General features: G+C 35.6%; 1 protein-coding gene across 2 annotated transcripts in view; it reads right to left on the bottom strand.

Annotated features, from left to right (window-relative positions):
• The window catches only part of CCDC102B (coiled-coil domain containing 102B), a 187,257-nt gene that overhangs the window by 103,942 nt on the left and 68,882 nt on the right, over positions 1 to 14,433 (bottom strand). For both annotated transcript variants that reach the window (XM_031441764.2, XM_064480425.1), the window contains exon 6: positions 2,180 to 2,389. In XM_031441764.2, the coding sequence (XP_031297624.2) occupies positions 2,180 to 2,389 (210 nt within the window). The remainder of the gene's footprint in view (positions 1 to 2,179; positions 2,390 to 14,433) is intronic.

Here is a 14,433-nt window from a genome sequence, read left to right as displayed (position 1 = left end):
TAGTTTTTATTGAAATAATGTTAAAAGTACAATTCTGCTTTGTGTATAATAATATCCTCGCTATTCCCTGGAGCTTGGCATGTTCTATATGCAGCTTTGATCAGTCTGCATCTGGGGACATCTGAATCTTGATATTTTGGTCTGTGGGGCTCTCTGTGGCACTAAGGATTTTGACCTGCAGCTCCTCCATGATACGTAGTAATTATTTTGGTTCAAGTAGTGGGTCTGAATTCTTAATGAAAGGGTAAAAGGTCACTAGCACCTCCTCCCTGCCATTAAAAGGATGTACACTTAAGGAACATTCTTCCGATTGATGAGCACACTCATCGTTCAGACCTTAATCTCCCCAGTTCTCAAGTTCTGTCTAATTCTAGGCAAAAGAACTGCACTGGTCCCAAAGAGCCCAGGTCAAAACTTGCCCTGTTCGCAGGACAAGCCTGCTGACATATGCCGGCTCCAAACAGCCGCCAATCAGCCCTCGTGTCTCCTAACTGACATACTTTATGCCACAATAGTTTGATACGACTAGAAAGTCATCAGAATGGAATAGAGTAAATTACTCTTTCATCTGTGTTCTCATTCCACTTTATTCTTAGCAAATCATCGCAACGTATTACTGATAACAACTTCCGTGTTCATCTGCCTAGACAGGCTCGAAGCCCGTGCTGGGCAGGGATGATGGCTTCATTCGTCTTTCACGTCACCAGCAGCTAGAGCAGTGACTGAACAGAGCGTAATATAAATAAATGCCTGTTCTGTTCAAGTGAATCAAAGAGAAACAGACATTTTGATGATCACAACTTGTTCCATAACTGAAATAGTTTTGTGCTTTCACAAGTAGCAATCTGCAAAAAATTCTCTATACATTTATTATTTGTGTATATGTCAGAACTAGAAGCCATTATGGATGGTTTATGAATCTATATAATAGAAAATTATGATCACTCACTATAACATTTAACTTTAGATATTTGCATTGCCAAGTCATGAAACACTAATGCAATTTAATCTTGCATTGGCAATAAATCCCTAGAATCACAAAGAATAGGGAAGAGTGATACGGAATTCAATTTTTCTGCCTATTTAGCTTTTAGAGCTCATATGAGTATTAACTACTTATCTGACTCAAAAATACGAACTTTTCAGACATATTTTTAACTTACTGTTAAAAGAATTGAGTGAAAAAATAGAATTGTGCATTAAGATACTACAGATAGTTTAATGGAAGAAATGGAAATAAGATGAATATGTTTTGCAGTATACTGACACACACATAAATTATAACTGCAACTAAGAGAATATTTTAAAAATCTAAAAGCCATTTATCAAAAAAAAAATCCCATTGATAACAGTAATTTATGTCTATTGACTTCAGGATAAAACAATTCCAAAACAACCTAAATTTCCCGAAGTCAAAATTTGCATTTAATTCTAGTTTTAACATTTATTGCCGTAGCCTATAAAAGCTATTTGTAACACAATGTGCTTAATTGCCTCAAAAATAATTTTTCTGAGGCTGAAAAGAAACCAAAGAGGAGTAAAACCAGCTACATTTAAATGTTTACGCAGATAACCATAGTGGCTGACAAATGCTTATTGTCTCGTTGCCCAAACTAATGGAAAGACAGACTTATCGAAAATAAGATCAATTGTCACTTTCTCTGGAAAGCCTTCCCTGAAACCCACTCCACACCCAGACTCAGATCTCCCCTCTACCTCCTATCAAAGAACACTCTATTTTTCATCATAGAATTGGTCATAACTGTAATTAAATAAATACGTGCATTAAAACTTAATGCCTTTCTAAAAAAAAAAAAAGAAAGAAAGAAAGTAAATAAGATCAATGGCTTAGAAAACACAAAGACAAAACTGTAACAGGAAACCAAAAACACAAAAGTCCATCCCTTCGTGTTCTGGAAAAGCTTGAAACCATCAGATTGTCATATTCTAACAGTTTCATACAAAATTCATCACACTCTCCTATGCATGAACAGCGTTTTTTATGTCTCTTTACTACAGTGGGAAAGATCAGGCTGTCAGATATTAGACAGCACAACAGGAGGTACTCAGATGTGAGGGGCGCAGAAGCGAAGGCGGCACCCAGGAGACGCCACGGAGGGAACGCACAGGAAGTGGCAACGTTTGCTCCCAGGAGCGCCCGCCCGCAATACACTCATACCTTGTTTTTCTCCTGCAGTTCAATTTGTGATGTCTTGAAATCAGGACCTTGAGAGTTTGCGCTTAATCTATTTTTTCTGTCCAGGAGCTCTTCCATTTCTTTCACCTGGACCTTTAGCCTTCTGTTTTCTCTCTCCAGTCCTCGTCTTTCTGCTTCGAGTGTTTCCCTCTTGTCTGACTCTGATGTATTTGCAGCCTGCAATCTCCCCAGCTAAACACAGGAAACACAGAAAAGCAGTGTGTAGCATTTGTAGTCGCCCAAAGGCCAGGCACCCAGCAAACAGGCCTCCGCTAAGAAAGGTTCATGGATATGTCCATTTATACAATTTTTAAAAAGAAATTCTATTTATCTGAAAAGTTGAGAACAATACAAAAGCCCTAAGACCAGACCATGCCCTGGATAAATACACACCTGTCCTCCTGGTTCATTTGACTATCTCTAGAACCGTACAGCCCAAATTTGTCAAGTAAATACGTTAAGTGAAAAACTGATGGTATTTTGCCAACAATCTGCACTCAATTGATGAACATGTCTCAGTTGAGAAGGCACAAAATCATTTCTTGGGCAATTTTGGTTGGATGGATATAGTTCATGTATTCATTTACTCATTTATTCACTTATTTACTGTACCTTTCAACTTCCAGGCACTATGCTAGTCTCTGCAAATAAAGACAAGTGAATGTCATAAAATATCATATACGCTGTGATTAAAGTACTATACAATATAGTCAAACTCACCTGAGCGAATGGCCAGTTTGATTTTCAGGGAATAGAGGTTGGCAAACCATGGCCAGTGAACCAAATCTGACCATCGATTTTAGTAGGTCCCACACTAATGACTGAATAAAAAAAAATCAAAAGAAGAATCCTATTTCAGACAATTAACATTATATAAAATTCAAAATTCCGTGCCACAAATAAAGTGGAATTGGAATACAGCCATGCTCACTTGTTCACAGATGTCTTGTGACGGTTTTCACGCCATGTCAGCAGAGTTGAGCTGTTGGGACAGAGACTGTGCGACTGGCAAAGCCTAAGATATGGCCCCTTACAGAAGACTCGCTTGCCTCTCCATTCCTTCCAGCGTTCCCAGCCAAGGCTGCATATGAGACTCTCTTAGAGAGATGTTTGTAATGACCAGAACTTGCCTCCAGAAATTTTGATTTAATAGATTTGGGGTCATTTTAATATCTCCCTGGGTCAATTTTTATTATGTTAACATTTTTTGTATTTAGATTTTTAAGAGGCAATAACAAATGCGTTTATTTTCTGCAGTGTTGTTACGTTTTAATGTTCACTTATTATTAAAGTGAGGTTGAACTATATTTGCCTGTTCCCATCTTCCCCTTGCTCTGGATGCTGTAAGTAGACGTGATTAATAGCTCTAACTGCTCATCCTGAGCTCTGAATTCTAGTCCTGACTTCACTATTGATTCTTTGGGTAAGCTCAGGGAGGTAACTTCACCTCCCTCATGTGGACAGTTTACTCTCTTACCTGATAGGATCTGTGAGAAGTAAAATTAATTAAATTGATGGGAAAGCATTTTGTATAGCAATGTACTACTTAGAGAAGAAACACCGTGGTGATATAATTTAAGCAAAAATATACGTTTATCCCCTTTGGCATATGTATACCCAAATGTCCAGGTAACTTGTGGCATTAATCTCTCCAATGAAGCCACTCTTCACAAGAGAAAAACTAGTGGAACCTAGTTCTGGTTCTGTCACTTACTATTGGTTGATTCTAGACAAGACATACACCTTCTGTTCCTCAGTTTTCTGAATAAAATTAGAATGAGAACACGAAACCCACCAAATTCAAGTTATTGTAAGAACTGAGTAAGATCAATCATTTAAAATGCTTCCTAAACTACATAACATGATAGTTATGTAAAACTATTTGTTACAGATAAAAATTGGAAATTACTTATTTTTACATTAGTTGGTTTTAAAACCTAATGGCTAATTTAGTTTAAAGTACTATTCAAAGTATTGAATAGTATTATACTGTTATAAAGTATTTTTATTGACATTTTAAGTTCTAAAAGAGAAGTCAGCATTAAGAAAATGTTAGACTTCAATAATATCATTGGAAATGAATTTTGATTTTAAAAATTCTAAAAACTGCTTTTTCATACGGATGTAATTGTGCTATTATTGTAGAAAATGTTCTGTTCCCAAATCTAAGAGAGGCTCCAGCTTCTAAAAAACAAGAAACTAAAATTACATTCTTGGCACTAGACCTTGTTTATCAATTAAATATAATAAACTAAGGGATCAAATTTTAGATGATGTGGTTTTGACATTTGGGGTGCCTATTTGGGATGTGAGGTGAAAACAGTATTTCACAATCCAATTTAGAACATGACATTACTTTAATTATTAAGATTAATGCTTAAACTTTTTGACTAACAGCACATCACTTATCAGAATGAAAATAATAAAGCTGGAATAAAAAGTCATCAACTTTGAGATGAAAAATTAATTTTAGGAGAATAAATGTATTTTTGGTCAAGGACAAATATGATGCTGTGTCAAGTCTTTATAAAACTGTAGGCATTTAAAAGAAATTGCTGAAGTCAATTTTATACCTAATAACAGATAACAGGTAGAAATAAGATTTTAAATATGTAATAGATGGTTTGAATGAATAAATTCTAAATCTTAAAAAAAAAATGATTGAAGAAAGAATTCTTTTAACAGCATAACAGCAAAGCTTAAATAATGATGTGTGATTATTTACTATTTGAAGATTTTTGTTGCCATACCAATTACCTGATAAATTAAGGTATATAACACACATTAAAAAGGTAAAGGTTCTGTGAAAATTGGATCATAAATATAAGCAGTTTTGGTTTTGTTTTCATTTTATAAAATTATTTTCTGTCAGATTATTCTTTTCCAAGAATCATATGAAAATGTACCACCTTAAAAGCCATTCAATTAACTGCAAGTTAAAATGATGAAAGAAAGATCAGGTAGTATTTTAAGCTATCAGAGTTTACTGTAAGCAATTCTAATAATGATTGTATCAAACTGAAATAGAATTCCATTGATTTGCTTCCAATGCTCAAGGAAAAAATCCTAAAACATTTTAATTTTAACTCTAATATACTGTGAATTTTAACTAATACTGGGTACTAGTCTTAAATGAATTGCATGCAATACAGGCAGTATTGAAAAATATTTTCTAAAAATTTTTAATGTAAAATTGGTATATTCTAACCAAGCAAACACTAAAATATTTATTGATTTAATGACCTCCAATTTTATGCATATTAAACATTGAGAAAAATATATACATGTCCTACTATTCAGCTATTTAAAGAGTAGTTATTGAGTATCTTTCAGACACTGAATATACTGTTGTCAAAATAAAAATAAACATAAGTATAAATTGGGCAGCAACTCATAAAGGAGAAAAGCTGCCAGGTGCTATGGGAAAGACTTGCAGTGCATCAGGCAATCAGAGGAGGTTATTGGAAGAAATGATGTTTAAGCTGAAACCTGAAGCTTAAGAAGGCAGGGGTTAGAATCAAGGCAAGAATGTCTCAGTAAAGAGAAGCAGGACGTAGTTTTGAATGTAAGAGCCAAGAGCTCAATTATGAGGTGTTAGGAGTTGGGGAGAGTGAAGTATGAAAGCAAGTTAAACAAGCAGACACTGGTTCTCAAACAGTTCTTAAAAGCGCATATAAGAATTGTCTGAGTTCCTTGTGAAATATGTCGTAATTATTCCTAAGGATAAATATTGGGTCATTTCTTTTACTTGTATATTTATGCATTTATTTACTTCCTTCCTTCCAGTTTATGGAGACAGAGCTGACATACAGCACTTTATAAGTTTAAGGCATGCAGCATAATGACTGGGCCATTTCTAAACATACTCATTGGCCAGCTCAGTCTTCATCGATTGTCACTGCTTGACACTGCTCAAAGGATGTCAATGACAGGTTGCAATGAGTGTATATTATCTAGAACGTAAGTTTTACAAAACCGGAACGGTGTCACCTGACACGTTCTATGTAAATGTTTCGTAAGGACCCTTGGAGGAAGGAGTAAGTACCTAGCAATAGTCTCTGGGAAAAAGCTTCTCTGTATTTCAATTAAATTAGGCACAAAGTGACATTAAGATAGCAGCCTAGAAGAGCCAGAGATTTAACTCACCATTACTGAACATCAATAGAATTTCTCGGTACATTTACTCTTAACTCTCTTTTGCTGTTTTCATAGCTGCATTGCATCTTGTGATAGGTGAACACAAGGAGGTAAAGAGAGGATTTTCAGTAAAATGACCTAGAGTTGAGTACCAATTCTTTTTATCCCGGGAGACTCCATTTTTCATTTATAAGATACGAAAAATATTTTCTACAGCCTACGGTGTTTTGAGGTAGGAATTATTTAGTAGGGGGAAGTTATTAAACTTTCAAACTCAACACAAATATTTCTTGTCATAAGGGTTTTTTTTCTAAAGAACAAAACGCATCAACGGCCAATTCAAATAATGACAGGAGGAAACAGTGTATTATTTTTCATCATGTTTTACCAAGATAACAATCATTTTGTAAATGGACCTTGTCAACTGAGAAAAACGCCAACAAGATGCACTACGTGGCATTCTGCAGGCCAGCAAAAAGTCACCTAAGATCAAGGTGGATGTTCCAGGAACAGATTTGCAAATATTTACAATTTTCATTTCAGATAAGTCAGTCATAATAAAACCCCATGACAAGCACTGCGATTTTGGAAGTAAGAGGTAAAAAGGCAGGAAGCTTGTTATTTCCTTGCAATAGGAGATGAGTATCCTTTTGCAGAGGACCTAATATATTCCTGGTAAAGAGCTATATAGGTTTTTCCTATCTTTACAATACTCCTGTAAGTTTGTTTGTGCTACACATGAGGAAAGTGTGGTTCTGAGAGTAGAAATAATTCTCAAGGTGGGCAAACAGTCCAAGGCGTGGTTCACCTAGAATTCGTCTCTGATCCCAATCCTGAGTTCACTCCCCCAACACCAGGCTAGCAGAGAGCCAGTGATGTATAACATATTCATTTGCAATAGCAACCTCCACATTCTGGATCCATTGTACTACACTCTACCAAAGGTTTTGTTTATGTTTTTGTTTTGTTGTGATGTATTTGGGGGCGGGGGTTGACCCTTGCTTTGTCTCAACTAGCAAATTAATTCGGAGGAGAGGTGATTCTGACTCACATTGAAAAGTCTGGCAACTGAAACCTAAATGCAATGTGTATATTATTGATATCACCCCCCACCCCTAGATCTTTTAACACTCTTCCTCTAACCATGTCTTGGAATCAAAAATAAGAACTGGAGAAATCCCTTCCGAAGTCAACGTCTACTTCCCTCTCGTCCAGAGTTAATGGCAGCTCAGTGATAGCTCACTCCTTCTTACCAGTAGTCAACAGAGCAATGAATGGTTTTAATAATAGACAATGTCACATGTATTTTAGTTGCTTTAATTAGTGAAGAGTCCCAGAACTAATTTGAAACAAAATGTGTGCGAAACTTTAGTACAGGAAGAGGGATCCACATGAAAATAATAAATAAATAAATAATCTAGACGCAGACACTACATCCTTAACAGAAATCAGCTCAGAATGAATCACAGACCTGGATGTAAAGCACAAACTATAAAGCTCGTAGAACGCAGGTAGCCTAAGAGAAAATCAAGATGACCTTGGGTTTGATGATGACTTTGAGATGCATCACCAAAGAAATAATTGATAAGTTAGACGTCATCAAAATTAAAAACCTCTGCTCCGAATAGACAATGTCAGGAGAGTGAGAAGACAAGACACATACTGAGAAAAAAATATTTGCAAAATATGTCTGATAAAGAACTGCACCCAAAATATACCAAGAATTATTTAAATTTATTTAAATTCAACAGTAAGAAAACAACCCAATTAAAAAGGGGTCCAAGATTATGGATAACAGACATCTCACCAAAGAAGATATAAAGATCTCAAACAAGCATATGAAAAAATGAAGTCTAATAAAAAAGTTCTAAATAGAAATTTTTTTTTATATTTTGGATACCCATCTTTTATCAGATATTATGTTTTTGCAAATATTTCCTCCTAGTTTTTGGCTTGTTTTAATCATCTTAGCAGTGTCTTTCACATAGTAAAAGTTGCAAATTTTAATACAGTCCAAATTAACTTTTAAAAAAAGGAGGCCAAAACATGTGTCTCAGACTGAGCACGAATTGAAAGCAATGCAAGCAAATTTAAAAAGGACAGTGAGTGCATTTATGTCTGCATCAGTATATATTATGACAAATGAATGATAAGAATGAAAGAGACACATATTTATAAAGAGCTTACTTATGCCCTGGTAGGCAATACTTATAAACTTCACAATTAAAACTCTAGATGGTTATTTTGGATCCTTGATTTTGCAACAGCCAGGCAGTCTTAAAAATTCTTAATGGTATTACAAAAATTTCATACGTAAATATTTTTCTCACTTTCACGTAGAAGTTAATAATCATCTATATATCTCCTGTGGTTATTACGATAAAAAATGTGAATGAACACATTGCTCTTATCCCAAATGATGGTAATTGTTTTACAAGTGTGTCCAAAACAACCAGAGAAAAGCTTTAACGTAAAACTGAAACAGCGAAGACATGCTTTTCTGCAACTCTCCTGCCAAAACTTAACATGCTGCAGTGTATTTATTATAAACTTAGTAAGGCATGAAACTTTACAGAAACAGTACTTACAGAATTTGAGAAGTGAACCACAATAGACGTTTTAAAATGTGGATCTTGTTCTAATGATACTAGGAACCAGAGGTTTACATATGTAAAACCTACATGTAAAATAAAATAGGAATTACTTTTGCCATGTGCTAACTCCATCCTCAAGTGTCCTCTACTACTAGGAAACATAAAATGCTTAGTAAGATCTGCATTAGAAAATTAAGCAAGCCATAAAGGGTAGACCCTCTTTATTTTCGAAATCTCTCCTAAAAGTAATTTTAACAGTAGACAAACTATCGTGGCCCCAGGGGTGGTCGTCTCAGAGACGCCAATGGCTCTCAGTATCTCAAGCACATAAAATCTGCCAACACTAACTAAAGAAAGGTTTCCCACTCAACTGAGATTATGTCTTGTGTTAATCCATATATTTACTTTTTCTAAAGGATTAACAACCATTTTAATTAGAAGTCATATTTTCTAACTGTGCTGGACTCTGATGATTCAGATAAAATAGAAAGTTAACCTCAATTATTAACACCGAGCTGTAACTGAAGGAAAAGTACATATTCCATGATTTACAGGGGGAGAGTGAATTAGATCTAGAGAATGATGATGAAAATGAAATGGTTGCAAATGGATTAAGGAGAGCCCCCTAAACCAACACTTTACATCCAGAATGGCTTAGTGTGACAGTTTTATGTTTTAATGTTGCTTTTCTTAACATCTGATTTTGGGGGAAATTTGACACAAGAGATATACTGATGAATCGTTTCAAAAAACTTACTGAAGAATAAAAAATCACTTTGTATTGTTGATCCAGTCAGAATCACAGAAAATTGTGAAGCATTAAAATAAGATTTTTCATTAAAGAGATTAATATTACAATGAAGCAGGTTAATCCCTTCCATTCATCTTTAATCTGAATTCAGTAGTTTTACTGGATCCTCTACTTACCACTGGCTTCCAATGACAACTCTGTTGATAGAGCCACTGTCCCTAGGTGGGGGACTCTGATTCTGGGCTCTTATTCTGTTGTTTCTTTGGTCTACCAATCATTGTACAAATACTACCCTATATATAACACATATATATTAATGTATAAATATAATTTTTTCTGGTGTATACATATTTGATTGATCATCTACCCATCAGTATCTGTGAACTGTGATTCCTAAGTGTGCTGAAATGTTTTTCCCTATAATGACGAATTGAGTTGTAGCAACTGTTTTTTCAGCAACCTTGGAGCTAATCACACAATTGATTTTTTCTGGTACTCTGTTTAATGTGCTGACTTACAAAATAAATGATGTAATGTTATAGTATACTTTGCATTCCTGTAACAAATCAAAATTTTTATTCGCTGTGAGATTGAGACTACTTATATTTGGTTAACATTTTGCCATTATATTTATGTGTAAGTTTGATTGCAATCTTCCTTGCTTATATGATCTTTGTCTAGATGCATAATAAGGATTAAACTAACACAAAGGAAAGAATTGGGAAGTTTTTCCTCTTCTCTAGAAGCTGTCCTATAAAACTGGAGTTATCTAGTCTGAATTGTAGGACTTAACCCTAAGGCATCCTGATGCTAAAGTTTTATTATAAGAAGAGTTTTAATTCATTAATTTTTAATTTACTTTACTTAATGTTATAAATCAATTCAGGCATTCTATTTTTACAAGAATCATACTGGGTAAGTTATATTTTCTGGTTCACTTCATGTAAGATTTTATTTTTATTAGCATCATCTCTTCATAGTGGTTCCTTATCTCTGTAAACATCTGCTCTATCTAAAACTGTGTTCCTTTTTAATTCTTAGTGTTTTCTAATGATAGCCCTTAATTAATTTTGCTTGAATTTCACTTTTTCCCCCAAAGAACCAACTTCAGGCTTTGCTGACTATCTGTTATAATTTTTTGTATTATATTAATTCCTAATATTGTCTTTCCCTCTTTCTACATTTATTGGGTTTTTTTTTCTTCTTCTAGAATTTAGCTTGCTATTTTTTACTCTGTTATTGTGTTATTCTGTTTACTTTAAGAAGCAACTCTTAACAATCTGCATTTAAAGTGTAATAGATTTATTAGGGGGAATGTGAAGAGAGGCGGGCTGATGCTAACACAAACTAACGCTTAAGAGTTTTGAGTAACACAGTTACTTCCACTACCACCAGCATCGCAGTCTTTGGTAGACTGTATTTTCTCCAACAAAAGCTAGTAAAAAATTATGGTTAAAGAAACTAAACTTAGCTAGCAAACTTTTCCAAAGACCCAGATACCAGGAAGAGCTACTGCTGTTGAGATATCTGAGCAAAGGCATTTTAAATACTTTATTCCACTCCACGTAATTCAAAACCCTTTCTGAAAAAAATACAATCTCTTACTCAAGGCACTTAATGCTTCCTGGATAAATGACTGCAGGCTTTCATCTTTTATTCAGTTTTAAATTTATCAGTTTTCTGTAACTCTAGGACAAGTGACAGGTTTCATCTTGGATAATTGGACTATTTAGACTTACATTTGTCTAAATGACCAGAATGCATATCTATGTGTGACAGTTGATTTTCACTTTCCCAAGAATATTATTTTTCTCTAATGGTTTACTCACATCAAATATCTTTTTATAGATTGTGTTTCCTGAGTTTTGTCAATATGAACTCAGAATGTGCCAAAATGCTTAAATCCGTATCACTAACAGACTTCTAAATTAACCTGCTTGCAACCACCAATATCCTGTTTCAAAGTTATACAACCATTTCCAGTACATTCATACGATCCTCAGTAATCTCTCTGTTAGAACACGTAACGTCAATACGAGCTATGAGAGACAAGCGATTTAAATCAATTCAAATCAACACCTATTGTGGCAATTTCAGAAAATTAAATTATGATGGTACTGGATTTCTAATTATACAACACCTTCTCACTAAGGAAGATTCTATTTAACTACGTCAGTAAATAAAACCTCAGGTATCTCTTCATTCAAAATTTCTGACTGGGTCAACTCCCCCAGCGTCGTGCACAGCTGCTTGGGGCAGCCCCAAAGCGGTGAAAACATGCAATTAACTGGATGATTTTTGATGGCTCCTGGGCCCCTCACTGAAGGCAGTTCTCTGAGGGTAAGTCCATTTCTACTTTGGACACTACTGAATGATTAGATCCTGGCATGGTAGGTCCTACACAATATTTGCAGAATTAAAGACTGAATTTATAATTTAAGAAAACACCTTGAAAACATTTTCTCTTTTTAAACAGAGAAGAAAACATTTTTCTGCCCTCTATATTTTCCCCCACCTCACCCTAAAAATCATATCTGGTAATGAATTGTTCCCCGTTAGACTATGTTGCTTTTCAAGTGATCAAAATAGTCTCCCAGATCGACGGCTCCTGTTGTCCACTGCTGAGTAAGAGGGGAAGGAGGAAGTTTTGGCTTTATTGTCAATATCCCACTATTTAAACAAACAAACAAACAAACAAACAAACAAACAAACAAACAACCTTTTCAATATATTCTCCTACTCAACAGAAATGCTCTAAATGTTTTTTACAGGTCAGACCTTTCTTCTTATTGAATTGACTTTCTGGTAATACTACACTCTCTAGCTGTCTCACCTGCTACTCCCTTGATCCCGTATGTTCCTTACCTCTCCCCTTACGTGGCGAGGTGCTGTTCATCCTTCACACCTCATTCTCGACATCTTTTCTATGTCCTTGCGTAGATCACTATACTTCACCCATCAAAGTACATGCTGTATTTAACCATCTGGGTTTGTTTGTTTATTTCCCGGGTGGCCATCACTCTGTAGAATCCTCAGTGCTTAATTCTCGTACCAAGCACACTGCAGATGGCTGACAAGTATTTGTTGAATAAATGATTTAATAAGACAGTGACTACTTATTTTGTTGTTTTGTTTTGTTTTTCATGTCACTACCATTTTGCCTGCGCAGAGAATCCAGTTGGAGAAAAGTTTCCTTAAACCCCAATAATAATACAGTTTCTGGGTATGAAAAAATTTGTTACAAAAATGTTTATGTTTTATCTTGCATAAGCAAAATAAAGAGGACTACTATACAATCACAAGTTAAATTTAACATGTTACCCATCTGGGCCTTTTTTGTTCTTAATTAGGAGGCAGATTTTTAAAAAAGTGAATAAATATAGACATTCTGAAAGAGAGAAAAATGAATATACTTGGTTCTTTCTTAAATTTGGAAATTTTTTACTCTTTATTTCTTTGAGTAATGTTCAGCCCCACACAATTTCTCCTTTCAAACTGGCCTCCAGTAGCATCAGTGTTTGATCTTTTATTATCATCCCACAGGCTCCTACCTGTTAGCAAAGGCTTTTTTTTTCCCCCAGACTATTTTCTTTCTGTTACTCAGATTGGGTAATTTCTATTATTCTATCTTCAAGTTCTGTTGTTCTGTCTTCAAGTGCTTTCCTCTGTCCCTTCCATTCACAATTTTAAAACATTTTACTTATTGTGTTTTTCCTTCTTAACTTTTTCATTTTTCTTCTTAGTATCCTCTATTTCTCTGCTGAGACTTTCTATTTCCTTTACTGAAAATTTCCAGTTTTTTTCCCACTCATTTCAAGCATGTTCACAATTGCTCGTTAAAGCATTTTTATGATGGCCACTTTAAAATTACTGCCAAGAAATGAAAACTTTCCTGCCTTTTTGATATTGGCATTTGTTGACTGTCTTCTTTCATTCACTTTGAGATATTTTGGTTCTTGATATGATGAGTAATGTTCCACTGTGTCCTGGACATTTTGGATATTACATTATGAGACTCTGGATCTTATCTAAACATTCTGTGTTTGGGCGGGTTCCTCTGACACCCCAGTCTGGAGAGTAAGGGGCAGCACTGACTTGTTCCTTCCAAGCTCCTCACCGACCCCCCCTGATACCCAGTTAGAGGTGCTCTTTGCTCCTGCTGGGTGAGGACGGGAGCTCCAGCTACCCATGAGACCTCCTTAGTTGGCAGAGCGTAGAGGTGAAAGTAGAGACTCCCTGTGTGATTTCCACCGACGTCCTGAGGCCTAGGGGTCTCATTGCTGCCCAACCGGGGTGAAACTCGGGCTCCAACTCAGCCTCCTCTCTACCATTTCAGAAGGAAGGACTGGGCCCCTCTCTGCTGCTTAGCAAGGGTGGAAGTCTAGGCTCCCACTCAGCTGTACTCACAGGAGTTGGGTGGGGCACCACTGCTTTCTGGAGGATTTGGCTGGATTACAGCAATTATTGTCTGAGAGTTTTTTTTTTTTTTGCTGAGCTGACCCATCCCTAGTCCTTTGACTAGAGCAAGCCGACTTCGGCTGCATTTTGTTTTTGTTTTTGTTTTTATCTGTGCATGTTGGTGTTTCCAGGCTGCTGGCTTCTTCAGCTGTAGCTCTGGGATTTATGCAGCCAAAAGAAAACTCAGGAGACTCACCACCATGTTATTTCTTAGGTCCCAAGGTACCCAGCTGAACGCCTCTTCTCTTCAATTTTGAGAGTCCTTTTATGTTTGCTTTACATCTAATGTTCTGAGA

Source organism: Camelus dromedarius, chromosome 28 (genome assembly GCF_036321535.1).
Source record: "Camelus dromedarius isolate mCamDro1 chromosome 28, mCamDro1.pat, whole genome shotgun sequence".
Taxonomy (NCBI): Eukaryota; Metazoa; Chordata; class Mammalia; order Artiodactyla; family Camelidae; genus Camelus; species Camelus dromedarius.
Note: the sequence above shows the minus strand (reverse complement) of the source record. Positions and strands in the feature narration are given on the sequence as shown.